This window comes from Esox lucius, chromosome 17, assembly GCF_011004845.1.
Source record: "Esox lucius isolate fEsoLuc1 chromosome 17, fEsoLuc1.pri, whole genome shotgun sequence".
Classification (NCBI taxonomy): Eukaryota; Metazoa; Chordata; class Actinopteri; order Esociformes; family Esocidae; genus Esox; species Esox lucius.
Window position 1 is genome coordinate 38240006 of NC_047585.1, and position 21328 is coordinate 38261333.

General features: G+C 41.7%; 1 protein-coding gene across 17 annotated transcripts in view; it reads left to right on the forward strand.

Moving 5' to 3' along the window:
- The first annotated feature begins 12768 nt into the window (after positions 1 to 12768).
- The window catches only part of cast (calpastatin), a 52434-nt gene continuing 43874 nt past the window's right edge, over positions 12769 to 21328 (forward strand). For 4 of the 17 annotated variants that reach the window (XM_034287102.1, XM_034287110.1, XM_034287101.1 and 1 more), the window contains exon 1: positions 12798 to 12860. In XM_034287102.1, the coding sequence (XP_034142993.1) occupies positions 12813 to 12860 (48 nt within the window). In that variant the 5' untranslated portion in view covers positions 12798 to 12812. Of the gene's footprint in view, positions 12861 to 13432; positions 13640 to 21328 lie in introns of those variants that run through there. The other 13 variants (XM_034287100.1, XM_034287094.1, XM_034287090.1 and 10 more) reach the window with 9 other exon arrangements.

Below are 21328 nucleotides of genomic sequence, written 5' to 3' on the forward strand. Positions count from 1 at the left end.
CAGATCTGCTGCCTAATCCAGCTCTACCTAGCAACACCTGTTTGTTTTAGCAGAACACTCACCCAGCCATGGTCTAAAAGACTTTACGCAGGACAACAGGCTGCAAAAGAGCAGCAGGAGATGCTAACTTGCTGACATTTAAGGAACATATTTCACATACAGACAAAGATTGACATGGAAACTTAAGTTTGTGTGATGCTGTAAGTCCCCTGACTGCTTTGTAAGCAAGAATAAATACATACAAACTGCATAAACGTAATATTCCTGCATCTTTGCCTGTTTTTGTGTTGAATTTATTGTGTCATTTTAGAGGAGGGTACAATGTAAAAGAAAAAGGACAAAGAGGAAGTGGAAATACTGTATACTTAAATTTAAAGCGTTCCCAAAAATATTACTTAAGTTTGTCGCTAAGTAGACTACAACAAATTGCTTATCTGATGCGAGGATTGAGATACCAGGGTGTTGAAGTTCCTGCAGTCCCCCTGGAGACAGCTGAACTAGAGAATTGTAACAATCCAAATGTTTTAATTCCATTGCATTTTGTATTTTCACTGTAAAGCACATTGAGTTGCTTCTATGTATGAATTGTGCTACATCAATAAACTTGCTTGCTTGCCTATCTTGAATTATAACCAATGAGCAGCACACACAGACTCGCACACGCACCCGTGTAGAAATCCGGTTCATATAGAGCAGTCCTACTGGCGTCACCTAACTGAGCGTTTTTTGTCCCCAAGCTCTGGCGGGTTGTCCACAGGTGCGTGTTAAGGGGATGCCCAGTCCAATAGTGTGTAGAGTGACGTATGCAGGTGGAGCCATAACTGCTGAAGAGCCATTGCCACAGGAAATGAGTGTTTGCCAAACGGTCACTGGGTACTCTGAGTCAGTTGAGGAGACACGTGTCTACGCGACAACAGCTTCGCTCTGTAGCAATCGCTAGTTTTGTCCGGAGCAAATTTGAACGGACATCTGTGGAATGGATTGCTGCTGACGTAAGTAATGTTTCACTGAAGCAGACCTTTGAGTCCTGTGAATTACCTCTAACGCGTTGAGATCAGCGCGCGTGGCTTGTGATGGATCTGAACGCACAATCATGGCGATGCTCCGACCAACCGATCCATCACACGCAACACAAACATACATATATGCACACACGCGCGTGCGCAAACAAACACACACACACACCCTTTTAACAGCGTGCATTCAGTGCCCTTTAGTTGGTCGCAGAGCCGCCAGACTAATGGGAACTGACCATTGTGGTGCATTGGCTCCAGGGAGAACACCCCCTCTCCTCCAGATATTCTCCTCTCGGCCAGATAATCTATGTAGGTATGGCCGATAGTGCAGACATTCCCTTTAAGACACAGTGTTTGCTACTCACTAGAGAGCGGATTTGGACATCTCTATCCTCCCTAGAATGAATTCAACCAGAGCCGACTTAGGAATAAAATGCTGTTTCTCACATTTATTGAAAACACCTATTTTATTATTTTCATTCTATCAGCGTTTCCTTCACCTCGCCTACTCTCTGTCTCTCTGCTTCTCCCAGCTCAACCATGTCATTCTTCAAGGATGTGTGGTTGTCACGGCAACCACCTTTCTCTCCTCTCTCTCCCCGCCCTAACCTTCTCTCTCTTCCTCCCTCCCTCCGCCCTATCCCTCTCTCTCTTCCTGCCTCCCTCCATCATATCTCTCTCCCTACGCCTTATTGGCGACCCGAGCAGCGGATGAAACTCTTCCCGTATCTCACCTAACGAGCTCTGACGGCAAACTGACAGATTAGACAGGGAGACAGAGAGAGGGAAGAAACCAATCTGCTCAGGCAAACAGGAAGGTGTGGGGGTGGAGATACTGGACATGAGAGAAGGATGGATACAGGAAGAGAGGAATCAGATAGAGGGAGAACACGTCCCCTCAATCTTACGCAACTTGGGCGACGTATTAATCACAGCGGCTGACGTAGCCCCTACACAACGCACACAGGCAGAAATGACGACGTGAATGCGTTCGGGGTAAGGTTGGGTCCCCTCAGATGAGGGGAAATGGGTTTGAACTGTATGAGGTCAGGTAACAAGACCATCCATCATCACTGCACCTATCGTCTCACACCTGTGGAGGAAACACCCGTAGGACCACGGATGGATGTCCAAATGTGTGGCTGCCACTTCGTCTATGGCACTGAGCCACGGCAGCCATTGTCGGTTACAGTAAAGGTCTCCTGTTGCTTCTCAGTCTCTGGAGGAATCCGATCCAATCAGGTTCCACCTCGGTCGCCAGCGGGGCTGTGACTGGAAGTAGAGGGCGGGGCCATGTAAGACACATCTCAGCGAGTACTGTGGTGCCTGCGAGTGTGTCGTCACGGGGGTTCTGTGTCACGCGCTGCCTCCCGCGGGCTCCTTCGCCATAACGACGAAGGCAGGGAATCGTTATGCGAAATACACTCCACTGGGGTGGGGGGGGGGTGAGCCGGCGAGACGTTGACACATCTGGTGTGACTGTTGGGAGAAATCGCCAGAGAAAAATGCACACTGTATGTCTTTACATAAGCAGGGGGAGAAGGAAATGACAATCAGTCACTGTACGTGCACACTTTCCTGGCCTCCGGAGACTTCTGTCAGATGGGTTCCCCTGAGAGAAATGCAGGTTGAGGGGCAAGTGAGAAACTGCATGGATTTTGACCAGTTGAAATGGAGCCAAAGTCCAGGCTGTTTCAATCCTTGCCAAGCACTGCTAGTGGCCTGATGGGCAAATCGTGTTTGCTGTGTGTGTGTGTGTGTGTAAACACTCCAACTGCTTGGGAAGGTAATGTAAAGAGAGGACAGTGTGGACCATCATCAAGCGTGTGTATGTGTCTCTGTTTGTGTGTGTGTCAGTGTGTGTGTGTGTGTCTGTGTCTCTGTTTGTGTGTGTGTCTGTGTGTGTGTGAGAGAAAGACAGTCACTTCCACATCTGTTGGCTTTAGAGTCTATTGATTCTCCATTGTGGTTAGGTAAGTGGAAAATACTGCAGCAGGCTGAAGAGCTGGACGTCAACCCCAATGTGCCATCTCAGTCTAAGACAACACAGATAGTGTTTCCTAGCGTCATCAGCAGTGAACGATTGGATTAAAACTGATATTTTCACGCCCGCTGATATTTAACACGAACAAAATGTCACCCTTGTTGAAATGACACGTGTCCACTCTTCAACAACAGGGCCTGTAAACCTTAGAACCTTTGAAGGAACGTTCCCCTGTACGCTCTCCCAACGTTTGTGTAGTGTCAGTGGACATCACGGTTGTGGAGACGGAGACTGAAGGTCATCTGTAACGCCATGGCTCACGAGGTGGTTGACACCTCTCAGGGCTCCGCCAGCAGTGTGTCGATCTCCTGTGTTCGCCCTGGACAGTGATCTGCACACGTCATCCATGCCCTTTCTGACAAAGGACACGTGGATGACAGACAGACAAGACAGCGTGGAGGAGGGACGAGTAATTGACTAGATTGAATGACAGGAGAAAGATATAAGAGCGAGAGAGAAAGAGAGAGGGGGGAGAGAATGATTAGAGGGGAAGAGGAAGAAAGAGAGAGGGGGGAGAGAATGATTACAGAGGAAGGGGAGGAAAGAGAGAGGGGGGAGAGAATGATTAGAGAGGAAGAGGAAGAAAGAGAGAGGGGGGAGAGAATGATTAGAGAGGAAGAGGAAGAAAGAGAGAGGGGGGAGAGAATGATTAAAGAGGAAGAGGAAGAAAGAGAGAGGGGGGAGAGAATGATTAGAGAGGAAGAGGAAGAAAGAGAGAGGGGGGAGAGAATGATTAGAGAGGAAGAGGAAGAAAGAGAGAGGTGGAGTGAACTATTCGAAAGGGAGATATTAGAGAGATAAATATATTATAGAGGCAGGGAGGGACATTAGAGAGGGAGTGGCAGACATAAGAGAGGGTAGAGAGATATTAGAGAGAGGGGAGAGATTAGAAAGACAGACAGAGATATCAGAGAGGGATGGAGATATATATTACAAAGGGAGTAGAAGAGTTTAGAGCAACAGATAAATATTGGAGAGGGAGTGAGCGATATTAGATGGATGGAGTGAGATATTAGAGATGTAGTGAGAGATATTAGAGATGGGGGGAGTGAGAGATTAGATGGATGGAGTGAGTTATTAGAGATGGAGGGAGGGAGAGATATTAGAGAGGGAGGGAGAGATATATTACAGAGGGAGTAAAAGAGATTAGAGCAACAGAGACATATACTGGCGAGAGAGGGAGAGATATTAGAGATGGATGGAGTGAGGTATTAGAGATGGAGGGAGAGATATTAGAGAGATAGACAGAGACGCTGGGGGATAGAAGGAAAGTGATTGTTTAATATTGGGGTGAAATGTTTACAATCCTAATAATTCTAAACAATGTTTCAGTGAAATGACAAATGCATGAATAGATATAGATTAACTATTAAGTCCATTAACTAATTTGATGCACTGGTCCTTTTGACCTTCTAGATTAATGTTGAAAAAAATATAGCTGTTTTTAATTAGTAGTAATAGAGCAGTAACTACAGTCAACAGTGACATCTTAAAATCACTGAAGTCAAATTAAAAATGTTAATTATTTAAAATGTGATTATTTGCAACATACTGCAGTTTTACCACACTCTAACTGCAATATTTTTGTAAGGGAAGTTCTAACTGTTGACTGTAATAGGAAATCCAATCAAAATCCAATCAAACTACACAGTGAGTCATCCCTAAGCTCATTCGTTCCTCCAAAGCATAACCTATACAACAGAAACTAATCAGAGATGCTGAAACACCACTTCACCTAAAAATTCACCCACTATTACATAAATATAGGTGAATCAAGAAGTGCATGGGGTTCAGAAATTGCCTCATTGTCTCTGAGGCTTTCTACTTTCCAGAATCTCCTAGACATCAGCAATCAAAAAAAAAAAAAAAAAAAACTCCCACACATTGTTTCCCAACACTTACGGCTAACAATTGATGCATCTAACATTCGAGGCATCCAGCAAGCAACCAAGAAAAAAACTGTTCATAACAACCCCTGGCTAAAAACAAATGAGGGGTTGTAGGATTACCATCCTGATCAAATACCTACCATCCAGATGAAACCCACAACTGACCGTCAATCATAACACAATGAGGATGTTTTGAAGCTATACAGTGTTGGTAAATGATTCATTTTTAAATGCTTGGTACTATAATTAGTTGCATGCTATGTTTTCCAAAACTCTAAGAACAAAACTCAAAGTTAATCACACTTTGAACTCGTTAAAACATGCATGCAAAATAACAGATTTTGCTTTCATTTGGTTTGTAAATTATCAGTAAATTATAGTTTCATACCCTATGAATCAATCTTTAACCAAAGCTGTTTAGCGCTTGTACAGTAGTCCTTCCAGAACTTTCAACGAAATACACTGCTTAATCATCAGGTCTCAATGAACAAAATATATTAAAGATCAAAATAATTACTGTACATTGTGTAATTCATTGAGAACAAAATGACATTTTGTGGAAACCAAAATCATCAACCGACTGAGGGCTGGATTGAAACTCACATTGGAAATCAAAGTAAACAATTCAAATCACAGGTTGTTCCAACTTGTGTGTATTTTCTCACGGCAACTCATAATGTGACTCCGTAGTGTGGGCCCCACACATCTGTCACGAAATCAATGTGAACCTGCTCTCATCTGTGTAGAGAACAGGTCACCAGTGGTTGACCTGCAATTCTGGTGTTCTCTGGCGAATGCCAATCGAGCTGCATGGTGCTGGGCTGTGAGCACAGGTCCCACTAGAGGACGTCGGGCCCTCATGCCACCCTCATGGAGTCTGTTTCTGACAGTTTGGTCAGGAATATTCACTTCAGTACCCCGCTGGAGGTCATTTTGTAGGGCTCTGGCAGTGCTCCTCCTGTTCCTCCTCGCACAAAGGAGCAGATACCGGTCCTGCTGCTGGATTGATGCCCTTATATGGCCCTGTCCAGCGCTCCTCATGTAACGGCCCGTCTCTTGGTATCTCCTCCATGCTCTTGAGACTGTACTGGGTGACACAGCAAACCTTCTTGCAATGGCACATATGGATGTGCCTATCTAGAGGAGCTGGACTATCTGTGCAACCTGAATGGGATGCAGGTACCGCCTCATGCTACCAGTAGTGACAAGGACACTAGCATAACACAAAACTAGATAAGAATCAGTCAGGAAGGATAAGGAGAGCAATTATCTCTGGCCACCACCTGCAAAACCATTTCCTTTTTGGGGGTTGTCTCGCTGTTGCCTTTCCAGTGCACCTGTTGTCACTTTCATTTACACCAAAACAGGTGACACTGATTCACAACTGCTTATGCTTCCTCACTGGACAGATCGATATCTTGAAGTTTAATTGACTTGGTGTTATACTGTGATTATTATGTGTTCTCTTAATGTTTTTGAGCAGTGTGTATTCTACAAGTGTCAGTCAATTTTCTGTATACTGCATGAAATCCCAACAGACACTCCCCAAAAAAAACTCATAACATTTTAGAAAAGACATACAACACTGGATATCTACCAGTAAGCACGTCATGTTCAATTTAAGTAAGAGCGTTTTCAGTCTTAGAGTTATGTTAAGCCTAGGTTAGATTTAGGAATTATTTTCTTGGCAAGGATTCTATGGTCTCCTTCCTCACTCAAGGCGGTGGTTCTGACCCGCAGAGCTCATCTCAGGTCTTACAGAACCCACTTACCATTTGCCCTTAGACAACAATACCAGCAAAGCAACTCCCTTCATTTCCCAGTCACCATCAGTTGTCTTTGTTTGATTAAATGTCATTGGTACTATTCAGTTCCACAGCTAATCTCAGCCTCTCACCCCAAACAAATCTTCTCTGGGGTGGCTTTCAGTGTGTGGTTAAATTAACAGTGGAGTGGCTTTCAGTGCGTGGTTAAATAGTGGAGTGGCTTTCAGTGCGTGGTTAAATAGTGGAGTGGCTTTCAGTACGTGGTTAAATAAACAGTGGAGTGGCTTTCAATGCGTGGTTAAATAAACAGTGGAGTGGCTTTCAGTGCGTGGTTAAATAAACAGTGGAGTGGCTTTCAGTGCGTGGTTAAATAAACAGTGGAGTGGCTTTCAGTGCGTGGTTAAATAAACAGTGGAGTGGCTTTCAGTGTGTGGTTAAATAAACAGTGGTGTAGCTTTCAGTCGTGGTTAAATAAACAGTGGAGTGGCTTTCAGTGCGTGGTTAAATAAACAGTGGAGTGGCTTTCAGTGTGTGGTTAAATAAACAGTGGTGTAGCTTTCAGTCGTGGTTAAATAAACAGTGGAGTGGCTTTCAGTGCGTGGTTAAATAAACAGTGGAGTGGCTTTCAGTGCGTGGTTAAATAAACAGTGGAGTGGCTTTCAGTGCGTGGTTAAATAAATAGTGGAGGGGCTTTCAGTGCGTGGTAAATAAACAGTGGAGTGGCTTTCAGTGCGTGGTTAAATAAACAGTGGAGTGGCTTTCAGTGCATGGTTAAATAAACAGTGGAGTAGCTTTCAGTCGTGGTTAAATAAACAGTGGAGTGGCTTTCAGTCGTGGTTAAATAAACAGTGGAGTGGCTTTCAGTGCGTGGTTAAATAAACAGTGGAGTAGCTTTCAGTCGTGGTTAAATAAACAGTGGAGTGGCTTTCAGTCGTGGTTAAATAAACAGTGGAGTGGCTTTAGATTATGTCAAGTGCTTAAGTTACTCATCACTGATTTATCTATGTGTAGCAGCAATCAGCCATTTTGAGTTAGACTCACATTTGGCTGTTTTCTCATTATGCAAAAGTGCATCCTTAATCCTCTCTCATCCCCTTTTCACCTCTGTGACCCAGACACCAATAAAGTGATCGATGGTGGAGATAATCAGGTATTGTTTTGTAAAAAAGCAAATCCTATACACATTTTATAATAATTGTACACATTTATTATAGGCCATTCCAAAACATTTTTTTCAATTGCTAAAATACTTTTAATGAAAACAGGGTCCAGCTGGATCTCCATTATAACCTAATGAGCACAACAGTGTTCTTTTTTGGGGAAAACTGTTCTCATTGCTTTTACACACAATATATGTGCAAAGTATATTTTACCAAACTGTAAACACAAATCTCAACAAAAGACAACAAAAAAGGCTTAAAGTTGAGTATATCATTCTAAATTTTATTTAACTGCCAGCACAAAGACTAATTCTGAATTACACTTTTAAATTCCCCTAACCCCCCCCACCCCCCCCCACCCCGGGAACCAACGTCATCAAAGAAGTCGTGTCCGGAATAAATGTTTTATGGACAAATTAGTTACGATGTAACTCATTTGAAAACCAGGATACCTCTTACTATATTCCATCTTAAGAACTATAATTAAAGAATTGTACAGCCAAATGAATTAACATTCATATGATATGACCATGGCAACACTGAGTTCTAGAGAGAAACCTCATCGAAAGGACGTGGTAGAAAAAGATTCACCACGACTTATATATGGTAATATTTTAGTCAGCACCATTTATCCTCAAGCCAAATGCACACACATACGCACGCACACGTCTGATCCCCAGGTCAACCTGTGATGTTCACAAAGTCACGGGTGACGCACGTCGGCCTCACCCTCTGTCATACCAATCTAAAGGGACCCAGGAGCATGGCTTCATCACCGTGTTCCTAATCATGAGCCTTCAAATGTAAGACCCCCAGCACGTTCCAAATGTTACAATAACCAACCTGTCTGGTGGGGCGGTATATGTGTTTAAGAACATTAGCAGTTTCACTGAGAGCAATAACAGTAGAACAGTTAAATGGTACAGTAGCTCCACCTGCTGGTCAGAACACCTGTGCGACATAACACCCGATAATTATCAGTACCATCACCCCAGAAATTATCTGTTTAAGCATTACCAGAGGAAGCATTACCACAGAAACTACCTGTTTAAGCATTACCAGAGGAAGCATTACCACAGAAACTACCTGTTTAAGCATTACCAGAGGAAGCATTACCACAGAAACTACCTGTTTAAGCATTACCAGAGGAAGCATTACCACAGAAACTACTTGTTTAAGCATTACTACAGTAACTACTTGCAGTGGCCATAATCCAAGTTGTACATTTACATTTTTATGATTTAGCAAACAGCCTCAGCCAGAATGACTTACAGTAAGGACATTTAACTACTTAGGACAACCACAAACCCAGAAAAAGTTCATTTTATTCAATAAAGTAGAAGAATATTTACCAGACTGATAATAACAATACCAATACTTATAATAATGTTATTGATTTGTGGAGTTAATTTAGGCAGGATCATTTAGAGGAACTCTGCTATGCTACAAACGGAGAGGAGCATTGATTGGCTGAGAGAAATAATAACTAGTTACACCATGGCTTATGTGCAATTCACCTCCCTGGGTATTGCAACCTAAGTGCCAATCTGCTCTCAAATGATGAGCCCCATTCCTGGAGTTGGAGGCTCCTTCAGAGACAGGAAAGGCTCGGCAAGGCCAATGCAGTTGTTTAGACATTGACCCAATGTTCTCCCGGGCCAGTTACCAACACACTCGCACACCAGCGGCAGCAGACTTCCCTATATATATTTTGGTACCAGGAGATCTGGACTAGTCCCTCACAGAACAGAGAACGTTTAGAGAGTCTGTCAGCGGTTCTTGTGGTCCCTTGCCGGCCCGAGAAAGCCTGGTTCCCAGATAGCATCCCCCTGTTGGGCGAGCATGCTGCTTTGTGAAGACCTATGGACCCAGGATAGGAATCTACGTGCTTGGCTTGAGTCATTGTTACTGTTATAGTGAAAACACTATGTGCCATCTGGGAAGCCTCTAGTTAACTCCACGCAGCAGCCCATTGGGATTAACTGACGGCACCTGGGACTAATTAGCAAGGCTCTGGCAGAGACTATGGAGGGATAAAAGGAGGACTGCGTGGGGAGTGAGGAGGAGAACAGGGAAGCTGCTATGGGCCATGGCTGTGGCAGGCCATTGTGTGAACTGGGTGGAATAATTTGCATTCACCTAAAGGGGGGTGGAGCGGGTGATGAAGATAGACATAGAGGGGGAAGATTTGCTACCAGCGGAGGTTCAGTTAGATATCCGGGGTAGCTAGGAGTGCACTTAGCCCACGTCATTGGTCAAACAATTTGGTAGCGTGTCACAGGCCTGACTGCTGGTCCAACAACTGTTAAGCCTTTTTTTGAACGCCGCCATCTACCGAACCCCCGGCTGGGGGGGTCTCTTCAGCTCAGAGAGCTGAGAGTTCTAAATCGCATTTCATTTAGTGTTTCATGTTCTGTCCTTGTGTATTGTCTACCCTTAAATGGCAGCCTGTGGTCATAGACTGACTGGGGCGGGGAGTCAGGTTTGAGTCGTTGGCCCCTCCCCAAGTAGTGATAATAATAATAATAAATTATATTTGTATTGCACTTCACATTTTATCAATCTCAAAGTGCTACAGAGCATATAAAAATACAAAAGAAATCAAGAGACCATAAATTTAATAAAAGGCTTTTTTTTAAAAGATCTCTTTTAAAAACAGCTGTAGTCTGAGGGGGCCTCGGAGCGGCAGGTGAAAAAGTGCAGGCTCCTTCACTGCAGACCGTTAGTCCTGTCAGGTATTCTGTGTGGGCCTAGCCCCGCCCCCTGCTATGAGTGTTAGCGCTCAAGTGTTAGTTCGCTTACTGGATGACTTGTAGGCTTAAGTGAGAGGGTGGGTGGCTGTCTAGGTTGCTCTGTGAATTGCTGCAATAAAGATCATTGTTTCTATATACCTTGTGTTGGCGTCTTTGAGATTCTGACAACTGGACCAGCCAGTCAAACAAAGGTGGTGGCAGCATTCACTACTTGTTCAGACAGTAACTGCTCCACCTGAGATTGGGATTTGGGGTATTTTACACTATTGTTATTTATACATGTACTCATAATACACAATGAAGCTTTACCTTGCTACTGCAATCTCAACATACATGAAGGTTGACGGAGCGCCGGTTTTACCACTCATGGTTTCAATTCATAACCTCGTTTCCAATCAACCCAAACTGTATCTCTGCTTCTGCCCAAACAGATTCCCTAACCACCCACTGGAAACAAAAGCATCTTGTCTATAACGGCCAAATATATTTAATTTCAGAATAATTTATAGGCTGATCCCTCACCAAGGTCATCAGAATGTGGATGCTGTCAGTGGCAAAGTACACACTAAAGAAAGTTAAGTCCTCTAACCATCTCTATGTAGACGCCCCACAGGGAGTGTTATAAAAACAACCCATGTGTTGACTCAGAACTCAGGAACTACAGGGTATGACTTCTCCCTCTGTGCTACAAGAGTCAGTAGCAAATCAGGTATGTATGTCTACAACCCAGAAAACATGATTGGCCCCATACTAGCTGAAAAAAGCAAATCTGCCTCTTGGTCAAACACAACTGACTTATTCCAGCAATCGCCTAAACACCAATGACACCAACAATTTGTGAAGTGGGCTGGAGCACACTTCTCAGGGCCATGTATTGTATGTTCTGTTTGATGGATCAGATGTGTACACTTAGTGGCCAGTTCATTAAAAATACCATCCCCCTCATAGACAATCGGTAATGTTACAAAACAAACATCAAAAATCGTGCAAGCCCACATTTGCGCTATATAAAGGCAAACAATGACACAACAACAGTGGTGTGCAGAACAACGCGGAGCACACAACTCATTGGTCATTGTCAGTCACTCCACTTAGATCAGCTAAAAACAAGCAGCAGCTCCTGTTAATTTAACAGCTCATTTAACACCGAATACTTTTTTTTTTAACAAAGCGCACTTCGCAAAATCGGAATATCTTTATTCCACATGTAGGCCTACATGTTAGTGTAAACTGTGTAAATGTTCACGTGTAGCATTTCAACTGGCGAATTCCCTCGCGCTGAGACCTTTTTTCCGCAAGCTTTTTGTATACAGACCTACAGTTTTTGGCTAACTGTTTTTGTGGCAGCCTATAGGCTGTACGTGGTCAGGAGGGGGGAAGTAAAGATATACTATATACTGTGTACGAAAGGCGTTGTACAGTACATGGATGCAGTGTAACCAGTGTGAAATGGCAAGTCAGGTATTTGTAAGTCAGTGTAACCAGTGTGAAATCCCCTCTTGAGGCATTTCAGTAAAAGACGGCCCTGAGACTTCAAAGTTGTGTCCTTTCCGTTATGCTTCAGTGGGGCGGTTTGTGGGTGACGGCTTCAGAGGACCGTGATGGGACATTGGATAATGCCAAGCTAATACAAATGTATTGCAGTGCAAAGGCAGTGTAATGCAGTTATTATTACCATCCGAAGCACATCTTTATCTATGAGCATGATGCATTTTTGTTGATGTTTTGGCTGTTTCTTCAACTGTTTCAGAAAAAAAGAAATCCTAAAAATGTTGCAAGTGGGGTTGTGGACATTCAAATGTACAACTGGAAGATGTCCGTTTCATTTAAAATGAATTGGGATGCGGTCTCATTGCGACTGCATGTTTGGTTTGTTGGTCCCTTAGTACTTTAAGATACTTTCCTAGTTACTAACGACCCGAATGCTGCTAGAAGGAAGACAAATCATACAAGAATGTAAAAAAAACAAAAAACACTAGCAAGCAACCTCATTGACTCCCTGCCACAAACCAACATTGAATTTGAGCAAGTAGTTTTGGGGATAGGTAACACAGCGAAAACATAGGTGAATAGCCTAAAGACATATTAGCGGGAGGGGCAGATTTGACTCAGTCGGTTCCTAGAAGAGTAGTATCTGCTTGGCCAGTATATTTTCTCCAATAGAAAAGATTTTGCGTCGCAGTCATGCCTCACAAGAAGAGAACACATTCCCATCAAAAAAAGCCACAAGGGGTGAGTTTTAATTCTGAATAGATGTTGTATGTTAGGTTTTTACTAGACCTAGGGCCGGTTTCACAGAAATATTAAGCCTAGTCTAACACAAAAAAAACAAGCTCAATGGATTTTTTTATTAAACTCGATTTTTTTTTTGTTCTAGACCGGACTTAACCCGTGTCTGAGAAACCGCCCCCTAATGTTTTGTTTCTCATAAATGGTCTAGGGCTGTTAACAACTGTTGCATCTGTCATGGGGCGTTTGGATGCAGGAATGTCTAATGAATTAGCATTATCGTAGCTAGATGGATGTCATCATTGTTAGCATAACAAACTTTGAGAAACGACGTGCTGAAATTTGTATAAAAAAGGTAATAGCCTATCAAACAACAATCGTCTTGGAGGGTTCTGGAGAAAAAACGTTCGTTTTTATTAGGCATGAATTGCGCAATTTCCAGGCAACCCCAAACATGCACTGTGGTTCTGCATGATCGGTTAAATGCAGTTCTCTATTGTCTGTGGGTTATGCGGAAACGATAGATAGTGGTACAATAAAATGCCTATCTCTTGACAGCGCCCCCCCACATACACTTTACTTAGAACTATTATCTGTAACGCTGTCTGAACTTACGGGAGTGGCCGTATTACGAAACGCATGGGAAATACTTTCGCCAGGGACCCGGGATACTTGACTAAAAACTTCACATCAGAGGCATCCGTGGACAAAAAAGCCGTTTCTTCTCATCTTCACTGCTTGTCGTTTCCTCCATGGCGTATGCTGCCTATTGGATGAGCCTTGTGAGTATATGGCTATTGCTAATATATAAGATAGTAGCCACCTTCAACTTCTTTATTTACAGAACATTACTCTGACAGTAATGTACTGCATCTGTTCAGATGTATGCCTATCTCGGACAGCATCTTAGTTCCACCTTTTCAAATTAACAACATCCATCCATTGGGACGTTTGTCACTTTTGTCAGAGTTCTGTTGATATAAGATATTCGTTTGCCATAAATGATTTAGAAAAAAACAAATGAAAACAAATCATAGCCTATAGAACGAATGACTGTATGTAGCGTCAAACGTTGGGGAACTTTTTTTGGTAGGTTAATACGTTTAGGGTGTGTTACTGATGAAAAGTAGACCTTTCTAAGACTTTTAAAGGTGCAGATGCCGTTTCTTAATTTTATGCAGTTTGCTACATCAGGAAAATAAACCTTTAGCAACGTGAAATGTTTGTGAGGGTAATAAGGCAAAGGTAACCTGGCCTTTTAAAGTGGAAATTAGAAAGTTTAGAAGCCTTTTTAAACCTTACAAGCAACACATGTCCACTTCCTGCTCTGCAGGAAATATCCTGCGAGACAGAATAAATGATCCATATTAAGAGACACTGGACTTGGATGCTCTTTTGCTTAACTCAAATTTGAATAACATTCTTAGATATCCAAATATGGTCATCGTTACTGAGTCGTTACTAAACATTATGTACACACTCAGTCATTCTCTTATTGTCTTATATTTGGTGCATGTTTTTAACCATTTTAAAATATGTCTGCGTGTTTGAAATAAAAGAGTTAACAGATTACCCCTTTAAGGTTGGGTTACTTGGTGTTAAACGCCCCCGTAATTCTCCACCAAACCACCAAATGATGGCAAATTGTATTTACACACACTCCTTGGTTGCCACTATTCTTGTTCATCTAGAAAATGTTGTTGAATCATCTTAACTGGGCAAGTAATTCCACAAAAAACGATTTTGACATAAGTTGAACTTACGTTTTGTCATTTAGAAAACATTGTCATGTGATGAAATTAGACCTCCAAACTGATTTTTATGTAAATAGGAAGGTCTAAGGATAAGTAATCCACTTGTTCAGAGAAAAGAAAAGATAATACTTTTTTATAGCAATCCTGTTTTTTGTGGTGATCATGTTTGGATCTAAACGCCCCCTCTTCTTGTGGGCAAAATGGCCTGGGGGATATTTTACCACTGAGAATATATTGGTAAAATTGACTAAAATTATAAAAAAAATGTTTGCTGAAATATAACAAAAGTTCTAGATATAGCCTAATATAAGTAGTTTTTAGTTCAATAGCTAGTTGACTGTGCATATTAACATCTAATATAATAAGCCTATCGATTGGCACTGATATTGAATGAATTGTTCAACATTATAGATTTCATTGTTTTAACCTTAATACTTTCGCACGGTTAGCAAAACATGTTTAAAAATAGTCTTGAAAAGTTATTTGAATTTGTAATAAATGTTATACATTGTTTTTTGCCTTTGGATATTGGAATGTGCAAGATGATGGTTAAAAATATTTTTTGTTATGTAATTGCATTTTATTGCATGACATAAGTATTTGATCACCTACCAACCAGTAAGAATTCCGGCTCTCACAGACCTGTTAGTTTTTCTTTATGAAGCCCTCCTGTTCTCCACTCTTTACCTGTATTAACTGCACCTGTTTCAACTCGTTACCTGTATAAAAGACACTTGTCCACACACTCAATCAAACAGACTCCAACCTCTCCACTGTGGCCAAGAGCAGAGAGCTGTGTAAGGACATCAGGGATAAAATTGTAGACCTGCACAAGGTTGGAATGGGCTTCAGGACAATAGGCAAGCAGCTTGGTGAGAAGGCAACAACTGTTGGTGCAATTATTAGAAAATGGAAGAAGTTCAAGATGACGGTCAATCTCCCTCGGTCTGGGGCTCCATGCAAGATCTCACCTCGTGGGGCATCAATGATCATAAGGAAGGTGAGGGATCAGCCCAGAACTACATGGCAGGACCTGGTCAATGACCTGAAGACAGCTGGGACCACAGTCTCAAAGAAAACCATTAGTAACACACTATACCGTCATGGGTTAAAATCCTGCAGTGTCTCCAGACCTGAACCCAATAGAAAATCATTGGAGGGAGCTGAAAGTCTGTATTGCCCAGTGACAGCCCCGAAACCTGAAGGATCTGGAGAAGGTCTGTATGGAGGAGTGGGTCAAAATCCCTGCTGCAGTGTGTGCAAACCTGGTCAAGAACTACAGGAAACGTATGATCTCTGTAATTGCAAACAAAGGTTTCTGTACCAAATATTAAGTTTTGCTTTTCTGATGTATCAAATACTTATGTCATGCAATAAAATGCAAATTAATTACTTAAAAATTATACAAAGTACCTATGATAGAAATTACAGACTTCTACATGCTTTGTAAGTGGGAAACCTGCAAAATCTGCAGTGTATCAAACTTGTTCTCCCCACTGTATGTATATATATTTTTGCAACGTTATGAATTTACAGCAAGTTAGGCGCTTAACCATCATTTCCAAACCAGTTCGACAACAATAGGTGGAGATGACAACTTCCTTACCAGTCCCATGGGGTCATTTGGGACTGTATTGGAATGCTGTGGTTGACCGCCAATGAAAACAACAGACCGTAGAACTGATTTACAACTGTTATGGAGTACCAACCAGATTTGCGATTGTTGCACATCAACTGAGGTAACATGGGGGAGACATTCTTATCAGTTCCTCCTCACAGCAATTGAGATCTAGAGACAAAGTCATCACTCAGTGTGTAGTGGAGTGGAATGAGCGGTCACGGAAGGAATGTAGTTCTGTTAGTCTGTTCTGCTCTATGAACAGAATCAGAATTATTTTTGGGGAAAGAACTAAAAACATCTCACACTAGCACCAAAACATTTCTACTAGCACTTGTTCTACAGAGAGCGCCATGTTACATGGTAAATAATATTGTCCGGGAATTCATACACCTTCCATGTCAGTGATCTGGCCAAAGCACTGCTCATGCTTGTGTTTCGCATACAGTAGAGCAACACTTTCTCATTGCTTGTCTGAATTGAAAATTATATTTACATATTATGTTAATGTTATTTAAATTAAATAGTTTTGTCAACAAATTATGTAGTCTCAATTGGCTATAGGATTGGGGTAAATTCCATGGAAATAGTCAACTCCAATTCAATTATTGAATTCACTCATCAAGTGGAGAATGTTGATTGAATTCAGAGTTGCCATCAGGGTGTTGGGGCCATTTTCTTTTCTCCTGGTTGTGTCCAGGTCAATCTGTGGAAATATCTGTAATCTTCCAAGTAGACTGAGCCATCAGACAAGTTAAGCCTGCTCTACAGTTGAAACCACCAGTTTGGGAAAAAACTATAAACCTGTAGAGGTTCTGTAGGATGTATGGCAGTCGGACAAGTTTTCCAATCTCTGTGATATTGTCTAATGAAAAAGAAGTTAAACGACTAAACTGCTTCAAATTCCACTAGAGGCGTTGGAAAATACAAGCCAAACTCTTTTGTGTAACCTTTGGTCAGGGTGAACAGAATGGTATCCACTTTATCAGAGTGCTCCAGTCAAGATACACTAGAGCTAACTTGCCTAGCTTTGTTAGGTTTGCCCTCATCTGGGTGGGCTCACTCATTCTAGGTATTACAGTGCGTGCCTTTTCCACACTCCCATGCCTGCATCAACAAATGGTTTACCCGACTCCCTCACTTCCATCCTTTGGGATATAAAGCCTTCTGTCTTATATGGAAGTCTGTTCTGAAAAATGTCAGTTTTTTTAATAGGTCTGTAAAACAGCTTATTCTTCTTACTCCCTGTCTAATTTAAAGATAAACAGTAATTTAAAGACCAGCAACTTTTGGCATTTCAAATTGTCCTGGGAACTGACCATCTTTGGGAAACCTAATTGGTTGATTGGAAAATGGCTTTCAGGCCTTGAAGTCAATGTCTGTGTTCAACACAGTCTGAATGTGTACCTATACACTATAGTATGGACTGCCAGTTTGGTGGTCAGGTTCCAGTGTATATGAACGTGTACCTATACACTATAGTATGGACTGCCAGTTAGATGGTCAGGTTCCAGTGTATATGAACGTGTACCTATACACTATAGTATGGACTGCCAGTTAGATGGTCAGGTTCCAGTGTATATGAACGTGTACCTATACACTATAGTATGGACTGCCAGTTAGATGGTCAGGTTCCTGTGTATATGAACGTGTACCTATACACTATAGTATGGACTACCAGTTAGATGGTCAGGTTCCTGTGTATATGAACGTGTACCTATACACTATAGTATGGACTACCAGTTAGATGGTCAGGTTCCCGTGTTAATGAACGTGTACCTATACACTATAGTATGGACTACCAGTTAGATGGTCAGGTTCCAGTGTATATGAACGTGTACCTATACACTATAGTATGGACTACCAGTTAGATGGTCAGGTTCCTGTGTATATGAACGTGTACCTATACACTATAGTATGGACTGCCAGTTAGATGGTCAGGTTCCCGTGTTAATGAACGTGTACCTATACACTATAGTATGGACTACCAGTTAGATGGTCAGGTTCCAGTGTATATGAACGTGTACCTATACACTATAGTATGTACTACCAGTTAGATGGTCAGGTTCCAGTGTATATAATGTACCTATACACTATAGTATGGACTACCAGTTAGATGGTCAGGTTCCTGTGTTAATGAACGTGTACCTATACACTATAGTATGGACTACCAGTTAGATGGTCAGGTTCCTGTGTATATGAACGTGTACCTATACACTATAGTATGGACTACCAGTTAGATGGTCAGGTTCCAGTGTTAATGAACGTGTACCTATACACTATAGTATGGACTGCCAGTTAGATGGTCAGGTTCCAGTGTATATGAACGTGTACCTATACACTATAGTATGGACTACCAGTTAGATGGTCAGGTTCCTGTGTATATGAACGTGTACCTATACACTATAGTATGGACTGCCAGTTAGATGGTCAGGTTCCTGTGTATATGAACGTGTACCTATACACTATAGTATGGACTACCAGTTAGATGGTCAGGTTCCTGTGTATATGAACGTGTACCTATACACTATAGTATGTACTACCAGTTAGATGGTCAGGTTCCCGTGTTAATGAACGTGTACCTATACACTATAGTATGGACTACCAGTTAGATGGTCAGGTTCCTGTGTATATGAACGTGTACCTATACACTATAGTATGGACTACCAGTTAGATGGTCAGGTTCCTGTGTTAATGAACGTGTACCTATACACTATAGTATGGACTACCAGTTAGATGGTCAGGTTCCTGTGTATATGAACGTGTACCTATACACTATAGTATGGACTGCCAGTTAGATGGTCAGGTTCCTGTGTATATGAACGTGTACCTATACACTATAGTATGGACTACCAGTTAGATGGTCAGGTTCCAGTGTATATGAACGTGTACCTATACACTATAGTATGGACTGCCAGTTTGGTGGTCAGGTTCCAGTGTATATGAACGTGTACCTATACACTATAGTATGGACTACCAGTTAGATGGTCAGGTTCCCGTGTATATGAACGTGTACCTATACACTATAGTATGTACTACCAGTTAGATGGTCAGGTTCCTGTGTATATGAACGTGTACCTATACACTATAGTATGTACTACCAGTTAGATGGTCAGGTTCCCGTGTTAATGAACGTGTACCTATACACTATAGTATGGACTACCAGTTAGATGGTCAGGTTCCTGTGTATATGAACGTGTACCTATACACTATAGTATGTACTACCAGTTAGATGGTCAGGTTCCCGTGTTAATGAACGTGTACCTATACACTATAGTATGGACTACCAGTTAGATGGTCAGGTTCCTGTGTATATGAACGTGTACCTATACACTATAGTATGGACTACCAGTTAGATGGTCAGGTTCCCGTGTTAATGAACGTGTACCTATACACTATAGTATGGACTACCAGTTAGATGGTCAGGTTCCAGTGTATATGAACGTGTACCTATACAAAGACAATGTAGGAAAGCTGAAAGTAGAGAAAAACTCAACTTGAAATCCACTATGACATCTATAAATGAAGCCTTTGTAGCTTCAACTATGAGTTACGCAGGGCCAGACAGCAACATTTATCGGGAATGATCAACAAGAATATCAACAATACCCGCACTCTATTTGCCATGGTTGACAAGCTTCCAAACCCCCAAAGCAGATAGCACCAGAACTCATGTCCACTGAGAAATGTATTAGAGAGAACATCAGAACTATGCAGTCAAACAATGACACTGTACTGTCACTACAACCACCAAGAAATAACTTGGTTATCATGTTGCAATTTAAAACAAATGATCAAAAAGCTCTAGAAGAAACAGTTCAACATCTTAAAACTTCCACATATTGTTTCGACACACTGCCATCTGACTTTTTTTTTAATCTATTTTGAACTCTATAACAATGGATCTGCAGCAAATAATGTCTCTCTGCAATCAGGCATTTTCCCAACATCTCTAAAAACAGCTGCCATTAAGCCTCTATTAAAAAAGAGAACACTGGATGCATCTATAATGAACAACTATAGACCTGTATCAAATCTCCCTTTTATAGCCAAGATCATTGAGAAGGTTGTCTTCAATCAACAAATTTCAGTCAGGCTTCCGACCTCACCACAGTCCTGAAACGGCCCTGATAAAAGTTTGAAATGATAAACATCTGAAAACAAATGACTACAGCTCAATAGACTTGCTGTGTCACTGTACAGAGCACATAAATGCCTGGATGGACAAACATTGTCTATAATTAAACCAAGATGACTGAGATTATTATTGTGTTTGGCAACAAAAATAAGAGAGATAGTATAAGTAAAGAACTGGAGTCTCTGTCCCTAAAAACCAGGGACCAAGTGCGTAATCTTGGTGTTCTGATTGACTCAATCTCACATTCAACAGTCATATCAAAGAGGTCACCAAAACAGCATTCTATCATCTTAAAATATAGCCAGAATCAAGGGCTTGGTGTCCCCAAAAGACCAAGAGAAGCTCATCCATGCTTTTATCTCCAGTAGGGTTGACTACTGTAATGGCCTCTTAACTGGACTCCCCAAAAAGACTGTAAAACAGTTGCAGCTCATTCTGAACGCTGCTGCTAGAATGTTAACCAGGACCAAGAGAACTGAGCACATCACTCCGGTTCTTAAATCTTTACACTGGCTTCCAGGCAGTTACAGAATAGATTTTAAAGTGGCGCTTTTAGTATATAAAACAATGAATGGTTAAAGCCCAAACACATTTAGGCCCCAAATACATTTCTGATATGTTTGATGATTATAAACCGGGCAGGGCTCTTAGATCCATGAACACAGGTCAGCTAGTAGTCCAAACTAAACATGATGAAGCTGCATACAGCAGTTATGCTGCATACAACAGGAATAAACTACTAGAAGATCTTAGACGTGCCCCAAACATGTACATTTTTTAATCCAGGTTAAAATCACTTTTTTTTAACTCTTTTCACATGCCTATGACTGAGCGCTTAAACTTACAGTAACTACACTCTTAGCCTTATAGCTTCCTCATGGAATCTACTTCGGAATCTACCAGTTGTTTTTATTGAGTTTCTATTCGATTTCTATTTTGTTATTCTATGTAAAGCACATGA